This window comes from Pezoporus wallicus, unplaced genomic scaffold, assembly GCF_028554395.1.
Source record: "Pezoporus wallicus isolate ANWC-B61680 ecotype Strahan unplaced genomic scaffold, APGP_CSIRO_Pwel_v1 contig_8791, whole genome shotgun sequence".
In the NCBI taxonomy this organism is placed as follows: domain Eukaryota; kingdom Metazoa; phylum Chordata; class Aves; order Psittaciformes; family Psittacidae; genus Pezoporus; species Pezoporus wallicus.
The window spans coordinates 286,422-307,500 of record NW_026635603.1 but is presented as its reverse complement, the minus strand read 5'-3'; the positions used below and the strand labels follow the sequence as shown (position 1 = coordinate 307,500).

The 21,079-nt window shown below is 37.7% G+C and overlaps 1 protein-coding gene across 3 annotated transcripts in view; it reads right to left on the bottom strand.

Moving 5' to 3' along the window:
• The window catches only part of CAMKMT (calmodulin-lysine N-methyltransferase), a 208,824-nt gene that overhangs the window by 4,523 nt on the left and 183,222 nt on the right, over positions 1 to 21,079 (bottom strand). For 2 of the 3 annotated variants that reach the window (XM_057396964.1, XM_057396965.1), the window contains exons 8-10: positions 15,087 to 15,161; positions 8,078 to 8,141; positions 1,803 to 1,934 (exon numbers count right to left, since the gene is read on the bottom strand). In XM_057396964.1, the coding sequence (XP_057252947.1) occupies positions 1,803 to 1,934; positions 8,078 to 8,141; positions 15,087 to 15,161 (271 nt within the window). Of the gene's footprint in view, positions 1 to 1,802; positions 1,935 to 7,109; positions 7,163 to 8,077; positions 8,142 to 15,086; positions 15,162 to 21,079 lie in introns of those variants that run through there. The other variant, XM_057396966.1, reaches the window with a different exon arrangement.

Here is a 21,079-nt window from a genome sequence, read left to right as displayed (position 1 = left end):
CGTTCAAGAATATAAAACATTTTGGACCTTTATCTTCCTCACCCTTGAAGACTTTCCAATAAAACTGAAGTGCCTCTGTTTAAAAAACACGAATCAAGAAAAAGCTCCTCTAGATTGTGTCAAGCATCATGAGTTTGCATGCGGGTTAGACTGAACAGGGTTTTTTCTCTGGGATATTTATTTTCCTCAAGCCAAAAGGAGACCGGGGGAGGAGGAACAAGGAACAACGCTGTCACAGCTGTGATTACAGTGGAGAAAAAACATTCCCAAACTGGATTTAAACTAATGAAGTTGGGCATTACCCTCCCCAAGTAGTTGTCTGTCTTAAGTTTCACAGCTTGGGCTTAAAAAAATTGCAGTAAAATGATTGGCATTTCCAGAAGTAGCTAATTTAAAGTTGCTTCACATATGTTTTGGCTCTAGTCACCATTATAAGGACTGCAGTGGACACATAACCAGAGGAAGATAGAATAGATTTGCTTTCTACGCAAAATAAACTACTCTATCATTTTAGACCCATCTCTTGGATCAAGATAACACCTATTACTCCTGCATTTCTCTGCTGCAGAGCTGATTTGGATGCAGTGGATAATGAAAGAGAACTACTACCATGAAACAACATAATCAAAATCCTGCCCTTTTTCAGGTGGTGGCAAATAAAAAACCCATCACATTGGGCCTCACAATAATGTCATTTTATGTGATTCAAAGTCAAGGTGGTAGATGAACAATGACTGAAAATTTATTTGGTTTTAGTGTGACCAGATTCAGACTCACCTGACCAATGAAATTAAGTGATTTTATGTACACGTCTAGATAGCTCTAATGGGAGTCTTTATTGAATATAAAATTACACAATAAAATATAAATTTGTTCCTTACAAAATCCCATGCCTGTTTTTTTTTTTAGCATAATCTGATTTCTATCCCATGGTGGTGATAAATAGAAAAAAAAAATGCATTTCACTTCAGTTCTGAACATGTCTGCATTTTCCAAGAGCAATTCTTAGAAAATTGCAAGAGGTTATATCTAAGGTCATATGGACCTACAACAGTGGATTTCGTTATGGTATGAAATAGAGGAAATAGAGATCTCAGAATTGCAAGTAACAAATATGATTTTGATAAGCACTTCTACACAGAAAAATAAGAAATTCCTAAAAACTTTTCCGTGAAGCGCCTTCCTCGTCATGTCCTGTATTACTCTATACTTATAAATAATAAAAAAGGAGACTGATAACAGTAGCTTTATGTAAGCAAGCTTAGAAATCATGCTCAGATAAGTGCTTTTGACCTAAATCTTGTAGCGCCTCGATCTGACATATAACCCCACAACTGTGAAATTCTGTATGAGATTTAGCAGTTTGAAGCTGCCAACTGACCCGGCCATAAAGCAGCCAGAGATAAGGATTTAAGGTACGATATGATACAATTAGACATTCACCTCCTATTTATTTCACTCCATTTCAGTATTTAACCTACTTAAAAGTTGCAAGCTTTTATTAAAAATGCTAGTGAGATATATTTATACGCAGCTAACAAAAACAAGAAAAGACTCGCCTAAATTAGATTTCCATGAATGAAAAGGGTAAACAGGAGATGCTCCTGCAAACCTCTTCTAGGCGTGCAGAGATAAAGGATGGTTCTACCACACAAAATAATCAGATACAAAAATAGCTGTTCAGAAACAGCACACCTAAGGAGTACTTTAATCAAACATTTAGGTTACCTGCCAAAAGGACCATGATCTCTTCAAAATGCAATGCGGATTAAAGTGTTATCTAACACAAGCAGAAAACTAACCTTGGAGTGGAAGTTCGAAATGTGTTCATCATAATTTTCATGTCTTTGGATAGAGAAACCAGCTTTTTCAGCTAGATTGCAAAACTGGTTTAAAGTATTCCCTCGGAGTGGAGCAAATACCATTGCTTTTCCCTGGAACATTAAAAAGAGAATTTATACATATTTAAAACTGGAAGGGAACCAGATATAACATACACCTGACTAAGCTTTTAATACATTCAGGCTAGAAAGGAAATTGTTCTCTTGGTTAAACACTAAAATGGGGTAATATGAATAATTGTTCAAAATATGCAAGATTTCTGTGATTAAACAAATGCAAAATAGAAAGTAATAAATAAATATTTTCTTTAGAAAAGTGCCAACTGCCAGACATCTGCTCCTTTTCATATAATAATGATGGCTATGAATTACCAAAATAAAACACAGAAAAAGCATACAAAACATACACTCAATGCAAAATCTATTTGTTAGCTCATGACCATGCAAAGACTGTAAATACTGATTTCTTTTTTTCACTCTCCCACATAGAAGAGTACCCCCCATTTGCTATCAGTGGAATTACAGCAGTGTAAAACAAGGCAAAATGGGAAGCAATTCAGACCTAATAACTGATTTTTTTGAAGGTATTTTAAACTACCTGAGCAGCCAGCAAAATTTGACCTGCAATTGGTAAATTGCATTTAAAACAGGACTTAATGCTCTTGCATAGTAATTCTGGATCTTTCAAGACAATGAGGCCATTTATGATGCCCAGGAAATACATTATGGTCCATTTGCTAATTTTTTGTTCATCCTTCTGTATTTAAGAAAGCAGAAATGCCTGTACCTTGAAATGACAGATTTTAGTCAGTCCGTGCAAAGTACTAGCCCCAAACCTAACCTATGTGATACAACATCTCTTGAAATCTTACTTGCAAAATTAATTCTAATTGGCTGAATGCTGTGTTCTGTCACATGGAATGGAAATTGGTTGAAGAGCTGTAAACAAAGGTTAATACCAAACAACAGCGTATCACACCGAGGGGAGCCACAAAGTTTACTTGAGTTCTTGTACTTAACTTCTATATTCATGAGAGCTAAGACTAATTTGTGAGGTGCTGTAATCAACCGAAGAGACAAAAAAGGTATTTTCAGGGACCTGAAGGAGTTACACAATGATTAGAGGCTGTAGAAGAATATTTGGCTTGAGAAAATGCAACCTTGTATACCACAGGAAAAACTGACCAGAAGAGAGAACTTCAACAGCAACTCTGGAAAGTCAGACTGCTGACACATATACTTAGTGAGGAGGAGAGGGAACAAATCTGTGTTACAGCTCATGTACACATATGCCGAGACAACATGCAACGAGGCAGCAATAAAAACTCTACACTGGTATCTATGGTACTAACGTGTTCTTAAAAGACCCCAGTCATTAATACCACAGCACCGTATTTATTCTCACAATGCCTCTGTGAGAAAGGAAAATACTGTTATCCTCATCTTTCTCATGGGAAATTAAAGCACAAAGGAGACACAGGGCAATATCCAAAGCAACTGACTTCTGTTGATTTGTGTAGCTGTAACTTTAATTCTGTGGCTAAACATGAGGTGCAAAGGGGTGTAAACACCCACCCAAGGCACTGGAATTGCTCATGTAAATGTTAGGTCTGAATATAGGCTCAGCTCAGGATGAAAAACATTAAACACAGGAAATTCACAATCAGTTCCCTCACATCCTTGGCACGCTTTAATGTCATCAGAAAGTAGTGGGCAGCAAAGGAAGCCTTCAGCTGAGGATCCTCCTCCTCCTGCTGCCACCCCACACTCCCCAGAATGTTGTTCTGCAGAGACCTTTCCTGGCATGAGAAGGATGAGACTCCCCTCTGGAGTCCCTCACCTACATGGGCAGCTTCACAGACAGGGCACTACAATGGGAAATGTGTTCCCTACCCAGGCCTTACTGACCACACGATTCACATGGGGACTTCAGGAATGGCTAAACCTTGTGAACAGAGACTGCTGGAGGCTGCACGTCCTACACTGGTTACTGATCCAACAGCTTCAATGAGGAAGCAACGCTCGTACAACAGTACCTCCTTAGAGATTTCCATTTGGAGTCAGCAGACCATGCGGCCATTCCTTCTCATAAACTCTGTAGATGACTTCACATTTAATTTGAAAGAGAAATATAGTAAAATAGAAATAAATATGGCATGAAATATCTCTCTAAACCAGGCTGAAAACCTTGAAATAACTTCAAAAAAGGGGAATGGACTTTTATGGAAAACATCACACTATTACTATTGGCCAGCTCCTTAGTTGGTGTAAAAACCCACTCACCTATTGGAGTGTGCATCTAAAACACCCGAGCATTTTGCGTTTGCTCATAAACCCTCAAAAATCTTGATTTAACACTACAATAATCTCATCAAAACTGGCAGGCACCGTGGAGGTTCTGTTGTCAGGTCTGGTCAATCATATTCTGGGTTTAAAGCACTTTCTTGTCAACTGCCTGATCTCTGTAATTCTGTTACTTGTTCTGGGGCTCCATTCACATTTCTGGTTTTAAACTGTTTTTCATTTGTTGGTTGCTATACAATAAAAACAACTAGACCAGTGGCCTGGAGCTACACCTGATAGTCTATCCCAGGTTCATTTGATCTGAATGCAAAAGTGCCTCCCAGATTAGGATGATGTTTAAAGTTCAAAATAGCTTTTTCTCAGTCAGGAAAATACTTGTGAACAAAACACACAAGAAAATGTCAGCTGCAATAGCTTGAAGTGTCACTAAAATGATTCAGCAAAATAATGTGACATGTTGGACATGACTATGACTGTTTACTCATGAACCATTATTAAATGCAGTCTTATTTGCTGGTACTGATTATGGCTCAATAGCATCACATTGACTTCACTGGGATAGGCCACAGAAGAATCAAAGCCTTCATTAAAAATGTTTCTAAACAGGAAAATACACAAGCAACTGCTTATTCTGAGATTGAAATGACAAGTACATTTTAACTATAGAAAAAAAAAACAACTAAATGTTGGCAAGTCAAGTAGCATACTTATAAGAGGAATAAAATACATACATTGAAGACAAGTTTTTTTGGTGTATGATTTCAGTGCCTAATTCTTGGAATTGGTTTACAGGTGGCATTTGCATTTACAACTAATTCAGACAGAAACTGCAGCCCCCAATAACTCTGTGAGCTGCTTATTTCTGCTTGTGGGAATTTCTGGTCCCCTCTTCCTGTGCCAATACAACTGTTCATGCAGCCATACTGTGAATCAGATGGCTGAAACAACCAGGGTCTGTCTCCAAGAAAACAAAAAGTTACCTGAAACACATCACTCTGTGCCATAATGATTCTAATAGGAACAGGTAACACCCTTAATGAAAAAGGAAATACTGCAGATAAATCAATCTCTTTTTAACTTAACAGTAAGAATAAATGTCCTGTTCTGCATTTGCCCTGCAAGACAGTTTTGTAAAGATACCCATAATTTTCTGTTTACTGTACTTTTTCTTTCAATTTTGCTGGTTATTACTTTCCCTGAACAGTTCTATCCTAGGCTCACTTGAAAGATGTCTTAATCTAGATATGTCTTCAATTTGAGATTCTTCCTCTATCAATTGGGCAAAACATTTCCAGTAAGGAAATGTAACTTCCAAACTGGAGACAAAATAAGGCCTGCAGAAGAGTGAATTTCATCAAAGTAGCTTATGACTTAGATTGGGCATAAAGTAATGCTCCTAAACTATTCTTTATTATTGCAGCTGGCAAATGAGATCACTATTATTTTTCCCTTAAAGGCCAAAGTATAGGGCCATAAGTAAAATTTCCTCTGATGTTAACCTGAGATTTATACAGGCCAACTAGAACAATAAAAATAATAACTATCTTGTGGTTGCATCTTCTCTTGGAATCTCAGTTAAGTATATGCTTATATTTGGGTCTTTCAAACCATGAAAGCATATGCTTGAAGGCATCTCTGTTCAACACGTCCTTTTGGGACAAGGGAGCTCCTTTAAGGTGTCTGGGTCCATATTCCCAGCTTCCAATTCAAGTAATAGTTTGCTGTCCTCTAAGTTATGAGTTACAGTAATTTGAAAGGCCATGCCAAGACCGGTTATCCACCCATATAACCATCCATAAAGAGGATTAGGCAAATTACTTTAGTTAAAAAATACAGTTTGGACAGTGGTCCAAAACTTTGCAACCGGAAAGGAGCAACAATTTCCCAAGCTAGCACTGCTGATAAGAAATAGGAATCATAGCCTAAAATGCCTAGCAAGTAAGTACAGGCTATGCTATTCATCACAATAATCATAAGGAACACACAGGAGGAGGGCAGGTGACAAAAAGCCATCTCCCTCCATTCCATCTACATTCAGAAAGACTGTAGTTCATTTGCTCTGAAAAACAAAGGCTTATTCTGAATCTGAATTAGCTGAGTGGAGTTAAAAAGCAACAAAGTCAGGTCAGTCTTCATTTAAAATCAGGTTATCAATTCCTAAAGTGTCTATAGATGGGAACTTGAGCTACAAACACTGCTTAAGATTCAAGCTGCCTTACTGTCAATGTTTTTTAAATCAAATTCTCTGGTTGGGCTAATCAGCCCAGGTAAAGAACGCATGTGTGTGTGCATACACAAATGTATTTGTGTACTCATGGTTTTGGCAAAACAGACCACTAGACCATGATTAGGTATAAGCAGAAGACAAAGCAACCAAGAGCTATTCTTTCACTCTAGAGGCTCTAAGGCAGGTCAGTTACTGGCACATCTCTTGTACACTTTTCCTCCTGACACTCCTACCCCTACTCCCCCAGTATCCTTTCATAGAACCTTAGCACCACCTAGGTTGGAAAAGACCTTTAAGATCATCAAGTCCAACTGTCACCCCAGGCCTGGCAAGTGGCATCAGTACAGTGGCGTATGGGGCTACCTGAAGAACCAGGTATGGATATTGATATGGGCTGAAAAAAAAAGGACTTTTTACATTTTTTTAAACTGGAATCAGCTTTGATTATCTTTCATCCCCAAAATTATTGCACCCTGACAACTGACGATATATTATGGAAGTCAGAAGGCATCACCCTGGGCAGGAGCTGCTTAACCTCCCCTTGCTGCCAATAAAAGCAATATGTGGGTAACCTTTTCCTTAGTGGCTACATTTCTCCTGTCTTCCTGGCAGCCTTGCCCAGGCGCTCATTAAAATAATTCAGTCTTAAGTAACTTGCCTTAGGTCACTCAGGAAAGTCTGTGATAGAACCAAGAATAGAAACCTGATCACTCTTAGCAAAGAATGGGATTACTTACATGGCTAAAACGACTCAGTTTCTTAAGCCTTTGCACGTTTGGGTCTTCTGTGCCTTTTACAGAGAAAATCTCTTGTACAAAATTACAATACAATTTTAAAACAGAGTTTGGAGAATGCACTGCTAACATGAAATACTTTTGCTCTGAAATGGAAAGTTTACCTTAATGGAAGATTTCTATGTTAAGCATTAAAGGTAAAATTCCTGTTTCAAAATTCCTACCTATAGCAATTACTTCACATGTTTTCTCCTATTTGAATATCTTCTTTTTAATTGTTTTTTTTCAGATTCAACATTATTTGTTGGTTATAAGCATATGCATATGACAGCATTTTTCTTCCCTGCAGGTCTCAATTTAACAGCTTAATAGATTGAAATCAGTAAAATATTTCTTTAATGACATTCTTGTAGAACATGTAAGCATTTTATGAAAAGCCTTATTTTATTATATTCCAAGGCATAAAAAATGTAAACACAGGAGAAAAGTTTTAGTCTACAATCTGTGCATAAGGGTTTTGCTCATTTTATATAAACAGAAATGAAAAGAAAAAATAGTCTTTCATAATAAATAAATACACAATGACAAAGGTTACAATTGAAGGGATTACAAATGACAGAAGCCAACATAAAAACTTTCAATATCGTACTTTTACTTTAATACGAAGACATTATTATCAAAGGAAACTACTTGAGAAACGCTTTGATAAAAATAATCTGACGCTATCTTTGAAGCGGTTTCATTTATTTTACTACCCACTGTGTTCCTTATCAGAAGGCCAAGTATAAGAAGTTTCCTAGTTTATGATTAGGAAAGAATCTGATAGATTAGAAGACTCAATTGAAGTTGGACATAATAAGTATTAAAGTATTACATGACATTAATCCTGCCATTCCATTACTCTCTCAATCATTGTGCACAGACTAATTATTCTGAAGCCAGTGTTCAGGAGAAAATAGAAACATACTTACACTGGGCTGGAGTAATCTCTTTATTGCATCAACAAGGCTAGCTCTGTACTGGTCCAGAAAGAGACTGACATTGAGAAGAGAAGAGAATCCAGATTAAAATGGGTTTTCAATACTAATGATACTAATGCAGATAAGTACAAGGCTAATTACATATGTTTACACAATGCTGTAAAAGAAAAACTGTGATCTACATTTCTGCCCAGTTCAGGTACTTCTAAATATTATGAAATACATGAAACCAAATATAATCTAAACCAAAGCTAAAACATCATCATGAACAGATATTTATAGCTGAAAATCCCAGATCACACAGGCTAGCTACGAAAAATACTACCATAGCAGAAATCGGGATCAATAGACAAAGTTAACATTTTACACGTTTTTTTTCTTAATACAAGGTGGGGGTGTGGAGGTTTTTTAAGTGTTTTCTATTGCATTTCAGGTGTTAACTATTAAGAGTATTTTTCCCTTTTAACTTCACAGTTGTTGCATTAATTGTTAACTATTATGCACATTTGTTCTTTTTATAAGTCTATCTCTATCACTGTAAAGATTTACAAGGCCCTCCCTCCTCTCTCCCTCAAACACTGTTGTCCTCTCAAAAGTGAAATCCTTCATCTCCAGCATGGGTCTCACAAGGACAGCAGCAGAGTCAATTTTCCCATGTGATGTTGCCAACATGCTCAGCCCTATTTTGGCGTGATTACCTCATGATTTGAGGGGATAATTCATTCTTCATGCCCCTCAGTACCTTAATGTATACACTAATAGTGGCAACCAGGGTGCCAATCACTCTTGACTAGATATTTGTGGACATGTAGTTACTGTGGATGAGAGCGCATTTACAATGGTTAGTGAACAACCATCGGACAGCAACTGATGCCTTTCAGTCCTTACTACCATGAGCTGCATTTATATTGGCAATTCAGATGAGAAACTCTGTCAAGCAGGCCACAAATTCTGTGATTTTTTTTTTTCTTCATTCTTTTTCATGCCTTCTCTGCAATAAAACTGCTTCCCAGCCTGTGCCAAGTTTGAGATCCACACTACATGGCATTTTGTCTATTCTTCATGATACTTTGCTTTCCTTTATTCTTAAACATCTCTTTCTGAAGAGATGTGGCTAATTTTTTTCCCAGGTTTGAAATTTCTTAAAGAATATAAAGAATATATGGAAACAGCTAAGAGAAAAAAGTGGTCTGCAATCACATGCCAGTCCCTGAGAACAGAATGTGGGGATATTTAGGTACGGACACGCCAGAGCTACCAAGGAGTACATTACTACAATATTACATATAATAGCATCAAGCAGCTATGTAAGAGCCTATCAGGAAACTTGGCAGTGACCAAACTTCATCAGTAAAATCTAGCAGAACCTCATATTGTTGAGAAGATGCAGTAGACTGGGTATCTATACTTTTCTTAAAGAACATTTCATAGAAAAGTAGTACCTTTTGAATTTCTTCTCAAGATACTGAAGTGCTAGCTAACAATTTCTCTGATAGCCTGCCCATAGGAAAATGCAAGCTTTAGCAATTGGTATGAAGGCTGCCCCTCAGCCTTGATTAGTTTTACTGCAAGAACCTTACTGAAAAAATGCTTGTTTGAATTTCATTCATTGAAACAGCAAGTGATAGGTCTAATACCTCCTGGGAGTTTTAATGACATTCACCTCAGGTAGATTCCTATTCAGATAGATAGCACAAGACACCACTTCACCATGAACTTAGCCCCCTGCAGAAGAGGTGGAATACGGTGCACGAGTCGTCTCCCAAAAGAATCACAGGAAATTATTAATTTTCTTCAACATAAAACACTGCAAACATGCACACATTTAGGAGTGGCTGAGATCCTTTGTAGACAGAAGTACACTGAAAATGAAAAATGCATCTATGATATTTTTGATTTCTGAAAGCAGTGTAGTGAAAACATGATTTTGGGGCAGCTTACCAGAGCTAAATTCCTTTTTAATGGAGCTGCATACCATTCTCTCCTTTTACAATGAGATAGGAGCACAACTGCTGCCACCAATCTTGTTCCTTTATAATGAGGGAACTACAGGCCTTTGTTCAGCAGAAACTGAGTGTCTGAGAAGTTCAAATGGTTACATGACCTGCTACATTAGACAACTTCAATAATACCTTTTCTGTCCAACCCCAATTGAAATTTTGGTGCTATGGGAGGTTAACTCTTAGCCCTTTCAGCTTAGGAAATCCAGATAACCTGGGACGGTTGCCCTGGGTCTGCTCCCAAATTGTCCCTGCCATCTGAAAAGCCTGAACCTGGAAACAGGACCTCCTTCAATTAAAATCATCTCCAATATTGCGATTTTCAGTCTGTTGGTCTGTGAGCCACATACTGTGACCAGAGGGGGCACAGAAGGCTGGAAGCAATGTTAATGCAATGCAGTGACTCCAGGGAATATCTCCATCCTCCCTCTGAGTCAAAGGATGCCTTGGATGAGGAAAATCTTTTCTTAAAGGTGTCAGATAATCTGTGCCCAGCACAGGATCTGGACCATGCAAGGAGATTTAGTCACACAATTTCTCTTAGCAATAGAATTTGTATGACTAAATACTACCAGAGCGTACTGAAAATGTACCCGAGAGAACCCTTTAAAGCTCACACCAGCTTAGTGAAATTAAATAATGTAGTGTTCTAAATCGTTTACACTCAGTTCTCACACCTCAGTTCAAATTTGGCTTAGCTCGCCATTACTTTAGTGGTAATGTCTCATGTTTATGTAGTAAGGACACTGTGAAAGCAGTAGCTCAGGAGAGGAACAGCAAGGTTTTCTTGGGTCAGAAGGAAATGTGGATCACAGCAGTAGAGAGGCAAGAACACAGTTGAGGATTCAGACCTTGTTTAGGCAGGGCTCTTAACCTGCGAAATATGAATGAACAGGCAGGCAGTAATTTTAGATTACTACTAAAACCAATATGAAAGTTGATATCAAAACTGTACAGAAGTAAGAGTCAGCCACAAGCAAACAAATTAAAATAAACCAAACCCAGTAGATTCTCAGTTTGCTTCATGCTGATACCCTTTCATCTTGTCCCTCGCAGTAAGAGGCATATATTTTATAGGCTACGATGTGAACTTATTTCTCTTTTAGCATGCTCTGCAACTGGTAAGAGTTTAGTTTACAGGTGTACTTCAGACATGACTATATTTATACATAGTGCCTACTGAACACAGCCATTTATCTTTCTGTTCGCCTTCAACCGCATGGCTGACATAAACTGAAAAAAACCCTTGCTTCCATGTCATCATATTCCAATGTACTTGAAAGTGTGTGCAAGAAATTAGGCTTAACACAAGTAATGAATTTAAACTGAAGAAGGACAGAGATCTGACTGTGTTCCTGCCAAAAAAAAATTCCTTATATGAAAAGAAATGCACTAACCAAGATGAAATTGACAGGTTTTAAGCTAGTCAAAGAATACTTTTAGTTCAGTTCTGCATTCCTGGTGAGTCCATGATTCCTCACGATTTCAGCAAAAAAAGGAAAGTAACATGGGATAGTCCCCCCTGGTCTTCACTGTGCAAATACTGATGCGTGTGCCAAACTTTAAGAATACAATCAGTCTAAGTAGAAGGGGATATTCCACATTTCCAAAATGATATGGGGATCTAGACCTTACACTGTCTCGACATTAAAATTATTTGTGAAAATATTTTCCACAAGAGAGCGAAAGACAAAGGGTTTTCTATTGGCTCAGCCTTCAAGCTCCCTGGATTAAAAATTTCAGCAACATGTTTTGTAATAAAGGATATACACCTCCTTTAAAATAATCAGAAATCTGAGGTTCTCAAGAGCTTTGGAAGAGTCTTGTTTGTGGCCAGTCCATGCCAGGCACATGTTATGTCTCCTCCTCTATTCACACTCACTCTTACAATTCCAGCACCTGCATGACTTTATATCCACAAGTGTAGGGCAAACGAAAGTCTAAAATCCTAGCAGCCCTCACCTGGCCTTAAAATTGCCCCTCAAGAACATGAGGTTGCTGGATATACTTTATAAAGTTCCATTATTTTGGTGGGTTTTTTTCCAGTGTATCCTTCTTCCAGGTGTAGCCTCACCAAGATGACTTTTTTTTTCCTCTTATTTTTATCTCATTGTTGACATTTTACAAGTTATTTCGGAACTGCTGAACCATGAAACTATTTTTATTGTCAAAATCCTGAATGGTTAAATAATGACCAGCTTTCACAGTTTGCCTCTTATTTATTTTATATCTAGTTGAGCTACTAAATTTAACTGTTAACTAATAGACTGTCTGTTCTGGGAAATAACTTATTTTCCACTTCTGCACACAAGCTTTAGGAAAGTCTGATGGTAAATATATGAATATAAACATATTGCTGCTAGTTGTAATCATGCACATTTTTACTTGAACCTCCATGTGGATTTGGAATATGTTTATGAATAGAGCTTGTTTTCATGTAAATGGGATCAAGCAGTACCACTGGTTAGCTATTCAGAGAATCAGACAATATCACCCTTGCTGGAAATACTTCAATGAAAATTTATCCATGTACCTAATATTTGAACTCAGATTTTTTTTTTTTGCTTTCTAGTTCTCTAATCTCAGATTTTATTGACTGACAATGAGCTATATGATGGTGTTAAACTGAATGCAATCTATTCTATCTGTTTTTATCACTGCATACTTCAGGTTTCAGCTGAGGAGCTAGAAGAAAAGAGAGATTTTTCTTTTTTTTTCCCCTTTTCAATAGCAGCCCAAAAATTTCAGAAAGTAAAAATCCTGCCAACAGTTCTCAAACCAAATCTGTATCTCAGACGAGAAATACATGAAAATGCAAGGAAGATTCAAGTTTGATAAAGCATGGAACATTTCCTCTCCTCCCCGCCCCCCCCCCCCCAAGCCTTTTCATGTACCAGAACCCCCAGTGTCCATAATTAAAAGAATGATTTCTAAAAGAAACAAACAATGAAGGGATTTTCATGCTTATTAAACTATATATATGGGCACTTGTGGTAAGAAAATAGGGACAATTTGTGATGCACTTTAACCTGCACATTTCTATTTATTTTTTAGAAATCTATAAATATTTATACGCTTACCTGCATCTTAAGTGCTTCAAAATAAATGTACAAAATACAGGGATTGAAAATGCATTATGTATTTTACCTGTCATGTTTGATTCTTTGTTTCCCAAGGAAACTACACTATTTCCAAACAGACTGTGAGGACTATTAGGCAGGAATATGACTGAAAAAAAACCCAACTTAAGTCTTGCTCCACTCTGCTGTACTCCCAGCACAAATAGGATGACATGGTGTGAGTATCAAGAATACAAGAGATGGCACAGCCAGGTTGTTTTGATATTTGTGTGAAGAACAAATTTAACTCTAAATCTCTTGGCAAGACCTTGCTTCACCCACATAATCTGGAGAACATCCATATGTGAGCCTTGTCTAAGCCTCCGAGAAGACTGCTGCCCTCCTGCTCATGTCCGCCAGCACTCTGATCTGACTTTCATACTTAATCTGATCTAATCCTGTCCAGCATTAACTTCATCTGTGCAATGAAACCTGGAGTATCCATTCTAATATTTGGTGAGGAAGGCATTTACTAAATTACTTGCTGAAATCATATGGTGTTGTTTAGCTCCTTATTTTAATCAGATGATGCATCTCTGGGGCACATTATCAGCGATTAGTTAGAAACCCTTCTCTGCCCTTTTTGGGAACAAAGAACTTTTCTGAAATCAAATGCTAAGAGAAACGAAGCACTGTTGCATTCTGTCAACAAACAGGTATTAGAAAAAGGGGAAAAAAAGATGACTAAACACACCTTCTCCTGTGCCATACAAAACCAGTAACTTTCCTGAAATCTGAATTGTTCACTTAAATAGCAAAATATCAAAGGAAAAAAAAAAAGCTTTAGAGGAATATTTTAGCAGAAGCCACTTAAAAAGCACATTGTTTAAAAAGACAATATACAGCTTCGTATTTCCTTTGCCTTTTTCCTTTAGCTATTTCTTAGTAAGGTGCAGAAATCTGCTGAACCGAGCTGTGCGAGGAAGTCTCTGTTTTTGTCAGGGTTTGGTTTCTCACAGCAGTTATGTGCAACAAAACACAAACAGCTTTTACTGGTTTGGACATTTAATGGATCAGGAGCAAATGTCCGTGAAGGAGAGAGAGATTCATTGAAAAATATCGACTCTTTTAAATAAAATTTGCAGATCTCTTTTTACACCGTCTCCGTTTCTGTAACACAAACGATTGAGAAGGTACCCTTTATAAAGTTGGCATGCAGCAAATACAGCACGGCACGATTCTGCAAATCCAGCATCCAAAAAGGGCTGTGTCAATAATCAAATCCATGTGCATAAATCATTAAACAATACAGCATATTGCAACATGGATCTATCTACCTTTTCATGAATTAAGTGCTGTACCCTTATTTTTCCATTAAGAATTCTCTTACAATTACCACGTGCCTGTGCAAATAGCATAAAGCCTATGTCTACAAATATTGCTGTCAAATTTATTTAAGAAATAGAATATGATAGGGGAAAAAAGGGTTATGAAAATCTCTTTTTCCCTTGGAAAGATTTTCCAGGGAGCAAAAACCATATCCCCTTATATCAATAGTCAGATCTTTCCTAAGAAGTAAGCTAATTGAGCTGTTTGTGTTGATAAACTCCCTTTTCTCCAGACTGTTCCTCACTGAGCCATAATTATTTGCAATTTGCCTAAGTCGTCCATTTACTGATACGTCAAGCATGAAACAGAGGCAATTCCAGAAAATGGAAATGCTTCTCAAAATCAATCTTTGGGAAATAATGTGGTAGAAGTTACTGTGTGATAGAAGACTACCTTATAACTGTCACATGGAGATGAATATTAATTTGTTGAGGTTAAGGTGGCTTTGTGCTTCATTTGTTGACTTTGCTTAGCCATCAGCAAGCAGCACAGTACAATTACTCCAGCAAAGCTATTTTTCTAACATGAGTTTTATGATTTTTATGTACTTACCAGTCAGCACACATAACAATGTCAAAATGTCCTTCCAGTTGAGAGACATCTGTCTCATTATCCCATCGTAAAATGCTAGAGGAAAAAAAAGATTAAAAAAAAAAAAAGGAAAGAAAAAAGGACTTACATTTTTCATCTTGAGATTTTTAAAGTATTAATATTATTCTTATGTGACACAAGTGTTTTAAAAAGTACATGCTCATTACTTTCAAAGATGAATGCAAAAATATTATTCTGTACATTTTTAAGGTTTTAAATTTTAAAGCTAAAGAGCTGGTTTTTATTGTAGCAGAAAGGCAATCCACAGTGTCTGATGAGTGAATCACCAACAGACAGTTCTGAATTAGTGACACATGTATAGCTTCAGATTTTCACCCCTTAACACCACTGCACGAGGGAGTGAAGTCAAAGTCTCGACAACCTGAATGAAACACAGATTTACAGGGTAGATGTGAATTCATGGATCTCTGTTGCATCTGGCAGGCAAGTCAGTTGTGTTTCTCATTGATGAAGAGAGCATTCACTTGGGGTGGAGGGAGGGGGGAGAGGGTGAAAAAATGCCAAGCTTAACTTCAATGCCAGCTATGTTGCCTCAAGCAAGCGTAAAAATACAGCAGTGCTGACTCTGTCAACACCTATTCTCTCATAGGTGGCAAGTTATTTAATTCTTAGGTACCCACATGCACATGTGTACAAAGTTCTTTGTTTATAAATGCTGCTGATTTACATAGCTGCCATGAGGAATTTCAGTACTTTGCTACCATTTAAAACCCAGTAACTAGTACTGGAACTTGTACATACTTAAAATATTATTATTCTATGAAGATTTAAAGCTGCATTTCTATTTTTAGGATATTAAAAAAAAAAAAAGAAAAAAAGGGATCTATCCTTCTTTTTCATTTCCTGGTTATTTATAATAGAAAGTAGATAAATATTTATGGGAAAAGTACTTGTGGGGGAAGGGTCTAATCTGATCTTGTCAGGTTGTGCATGCTTATCTCAGTTTTGTATGAGTCTTGACCAAACAGACCCTTTAGTCTTCCTGCAGCTATAATCTACTTCTGGTTAAAAGCCATCTCCATTCACATCCTACTCCTAATATTTAACTGAGGATCAGTTATAATGTGTTCATTCAGAAATGTTCCCTAAGTATACAGGAAAACAGGAAATTTTATACAGAGACTATACTACATGCAAAAAAAGGCCTGAATATGCAGATAGATATAGTTATGGTACCACAGTACGTGTTTACATGTGCACTGACATGAAATTTGAGAGAGAATGCTCTTAAAACATGGAAATTATGAAAGGAGAGGCCCAGTTAAGTTGGGAAAGCGTTGATTATGTGGGGCTCAGTATTACTGAACAGATCAGGACTCATTAGCCCGTTTGCCCTCCTGGAATTTACGGACACAATCCAAAGAGAGAAAGGAGTAGATTAATTTAATTTTTCCCCCTCAAATTGAAAGTAATCCAGATTTTAGAAGCCTAGGTAGCTTTGCATACTGGCACGCAGCAGGCATCTAGTAGTGGAAAGTGACAAAGGAGAGTTCTCACTCTCGGCTGCTGACTGCCTGCTGGCTACCAGCAGCTTTTTCAACCCTGTTTCCGTGGAAACTTAGGTTAGAATGGTGAAAATTAGGTAAAGGTAAGTTTTGTGGGTTTAAAGCACGCACTCTAATACTTTAAGAATCCTGAAGCAGAACTGGAAATTGGTAGATGAACTGTGAGCCTTAAATGGCCACCTTTGGTTCTCATTGCTACAGAAACAGAGATCTGATCAGTACCACTATAGGGATTTGAATTACGATTTTTTTAACCCATATATTTACTACACACACCGAGTTTGGAAGGCAGCACAGGTGCCTCCTCATGGAGAAACCCCCCACCTCTCTCATGTTACTGTCAGATTCCTGCTAAGCATCCAAAACCCAGCATTTTCTGTGCACACCTACTGCAGGCACAAAGAAGTTTGTGTGGGTAGGTAAAAGCTCAGAAACCATAAAGCTGAGCAAAATATGGAACTGAAGAGCTGCCAGGAGCATGAGCAGTGGTGCAACGTGACTGGCGTCTGTGCTGTTGGAAGAAGTGAGCTAAGGGGCCCATAAGCCAGTCTTCCTCCATTTTCCTGATCTAGCACCAGGGCTACTCTTGGTCTCTAGCTTCAGTAGAGTTGCATCCCTGAAGGCATGGTAATTAAGCAAGGCCAACAATAAATTTACACACAATACCTTCAAAATCAACTTAGCCATGTATTTTCAAAAGGTACAGGAAAATCTTTATCCCTCTGTTGAAATAACCACGTAAACTAAAGATAATTTCCATAAAACAAATACCAACAGGACTCTGATCTCGCTCAGGATGTCTGCACACTGGTGGGAGAGATGCAACTACAAGCTGCATATATTTATCCATGCTATCTTTAGCCGAGTGCAAGCATGACTAGTAAGGGAAGTGCATCCAGGGTACGTGAAACTCAGTACTGGCTGCAACCTCCAAAACTGTTTCGCTGGCTCACTCTGGGCTACCATAGCTACACAATTACCCATTTGATGCTTCCACAAATTGGCATGAGGTGCAACCAAACATCTGCACCTGCACCTGCACGGGTAAAGGAGGCATGCCCCTGCGTATCAGGGAATCAGAAATGATCTGCTTAGAATCAGCATTATTACATCATTGACACTGATGTCAGAATCTGCTACTTTGAATTCTAGTGCTAATGAAAGCAGTGAATGAGAGTCAGCAAGTATATAAATACCATCAACTACCCATACAAATTCTTACAATCCAAACACAATTCCTGAGTGTGAAAGACAGAAAAATCCACTGATACTGCAAAACAACTCTGAGAAAGGTAAAGACGTCTGTATGTGTACCTAAATGCATATATCTATTCGTAATAAAGGGGTGAGAAACAGTATTTTTTTCAGGGATTATTGAGGACGTGACTCTTGAACTTTAGTGGTCAGACCTGAAAGAAATATCGAAGGCACCATGAAGTAAAGGCTGATTGCATTTCCATTTAAAGTAAAGCACTGCTAGGAAACCCAGGAAAGTGTTAGCAACTGAAGTCTGAAAACCTCAGTCTTCATGAAGTTTCCTTAAAAAAAAAAGGCATAAGTGTAAAAATACCATTCCACAAAGTCTTTATATCACTAAGTATGATGTTGAGTGCCAACATGAAAAAAATGCAAGTCTTATTAATATTTTCCTCTTATTCCCTTTCCAGTGATGCTAAATCAGTTTTCAAAAGCCACTTTTCTTCCAGCAAACTAAGTTTTAAATATGTAATACTTTAAAACCTTTCTTTTGAAGATGCTACAGTATTAAGAGCTGAAATAAATTTGTAAATTTGAAAGATGTGTTTTATTCTGTATTTCTGTCCAACCCACACATCAAAACCATACACAAACCAAACATATTTCAGTCTGTGTAAAGCCCACTCTTGGCATTATTTTGTGCTGGCTTATTTAACTCATGCAGGTTTAGTTTCTTGAAATCGAAAACAGGTAACTCAGCTTCAGCAGAAAAGGGTTTGAACCCACTGGAAATATAAAACAGACTGGGAGCTTTTCTTGGCTACAACAGGAATGCTATAAAAATAAATAGGATGTGAAGGAAAACCACTACTGCACTGTTCAGCTACAGCTGAGGTCAAACTGATGGTGGCTGAAACCTGGTACCTGCTAATGGCTGCTTTATGGCCTGTATCAAATGCATTTGATCAGTTTTCAGAAGAAAAGTACCCACGTCACAAATCTATTACTACAATTAGCAGTCTTGATGGTAGTCCTAGCAAAAAGGACAAGGACTGAATGAGCTATGGAAAATGAACTATCCTCTCACCTGCAGAGGTGGCTTTTCCAGGTCAGGGATAAAGCACACTACCAAAATAGTCTGAGAAAATAAGTACTGACACTTTAGTTTCCTAGGCTGTATCTTAGAATCACAGAATCATAGAATAGTTTGGGTTGGAAAGGACCTTAAGATCATCCAGTTCCAACCCCCCTGCCATGGGCAGGGACATCTCACACTAAACCATATCACCCAAGGCTCTGTCCTACCTGGCCTTGAATACAGCCAAGGATGGAGCATTCACAACTTCCCCGGGCAACCCATTCCAGTGCCTCACCACCCTAAGAGTAAAGAACTTCTTCCTTATATCCAATGTAAAAGTATTCTAAAGTATTCTACAGTATTCTAAAGCAAGAAATTCATTAGAAAAAGTCAAACCACCAAACAACACAATCAATTTCCTCCCTTTCCTCCTCCCCAATTTATATTTTAAATAGAGAAGGAAGCCAGAAAATGTGATTAGGTCAAGATAAAAAGTGTTATACTGATAATTGAACAAAAAGATCAACTAAGAAAACAGAGACTTTAAGTACTACCAATATACCCCCAAACAGCCCCTCATATTTCAAAAGGAAAAAAAGCATAACAAAATAGCAAATGTTGCAGGGATAGTTATGGCAGCCAAGGCTGCACTTCCCCTGTACATTCTAATTTATGGAGGATAGCCTGACAAATGTCGACACTCTTTCTTACACTGGTAAAATATCTCAGCAATCTACAACAAAAGACTTGATTTTACCAGGTTTTTATTTCTCACGCAAAATTCCTCATTCCTATTATTATTCAACTTCTGTTATTCAGTGTTTGTCTTCCCAGTGTGCCTAGGCAGGTAACTTACATGAGAAAAAAAAACAGGTTAAGACTCTGATTGTTAAAACTTGAAACAGTTCCAAGTCCCTCTGAGATGTTCTTGCGATGAATGGCATAGGCTAGAGTAGCTCTCAACTTAGTGGAAAAGCAGTTGTGCAGATAAAGACAAAAAATCAGAATTAGGAGGAAGGACAAAAGACACTAAAGCTTTACTTGCTTCAAGATGTATTAATAGTTTCAATAAAGATAAAAAGATTTGTCCCACTTAGCAGATGAACAGCTACCAAGAACCCACATCTACCCACCTCTTCTTTTCATATTTTAATTTAGGCTTCATTCTTTGAAAAGCATTATCATTGGTAAGCATACAGGTTCAGGTAGAAGATTTTGTCTGGGGGTTTATATGACTTTTTCTATGACATTAACCAAGCAAGTTCATTAACACATTAACAAAAGGCATCATCGGGATGTTTCGCCACACCTTGATCTTTGTTTGAGATTCCTTAGTTTTGTATAAAGATCAAGAAGATGGATTTTAATCTAGCGAAAGAGGCAATATGTACACCTATCATTACAGCTTCTCTGAAGAGTCTTGCACATTTGCCTACTATAATTTCCCCATCTTTCTCATTATATTCTCATTAGGTTGCTCTTATTTCTCCCCCTTCTTTCACCTCTGCCTTTTTTACCTTTATTACTTCACTTTACTTTGTATTCTTATCCATTATCTCGTTCCCTACAAGTGCATACCTTAACCAAGGTTAAGTTTTCAACCACAAGGTATGCAGCATCAAACATGCTCCCTTTCCTCTCAGACTTCTAAGCAGTTTGAACGTGATACTTACAATTGCTGATGGGCATTTCCTTCTAACAATCTTCTTGCAGATTCTGGCAACTTCCACATCATTTATCTTTGTTAAACTCTGCTGCTCAGAATCTGCACTTTATACTCATTCTTCTGGATCCTTGTCTCTTCAGCAAAGTAAAATCTTGCTGTTCATTAGAATTTTTCATTCCACTATTTTCTGTCTGGGTTATTAAATTGTCTCTTACTGGTTTTTATTTTTTCAGTGTGCTCTCCTAAAGATTATCTTCAGACCTTTCCCACATTTCTGATAATTTCACAACGTTCCACCTCAACCTCTCCCTCTGAATTTTACTTCTGGGCTAGGTCATCCATAGAAGCTAAACCCAGCTACTCATTTTTGGACTTCACACTGTGTATCCACTCACAACTCTCTGTTTTTCACAGCCCCAATGAGAAGCTTATCACCTCTAAAGTACAACAAGGCGTTGTTGTTACATCCTTTTCTTGATCCCTTTGG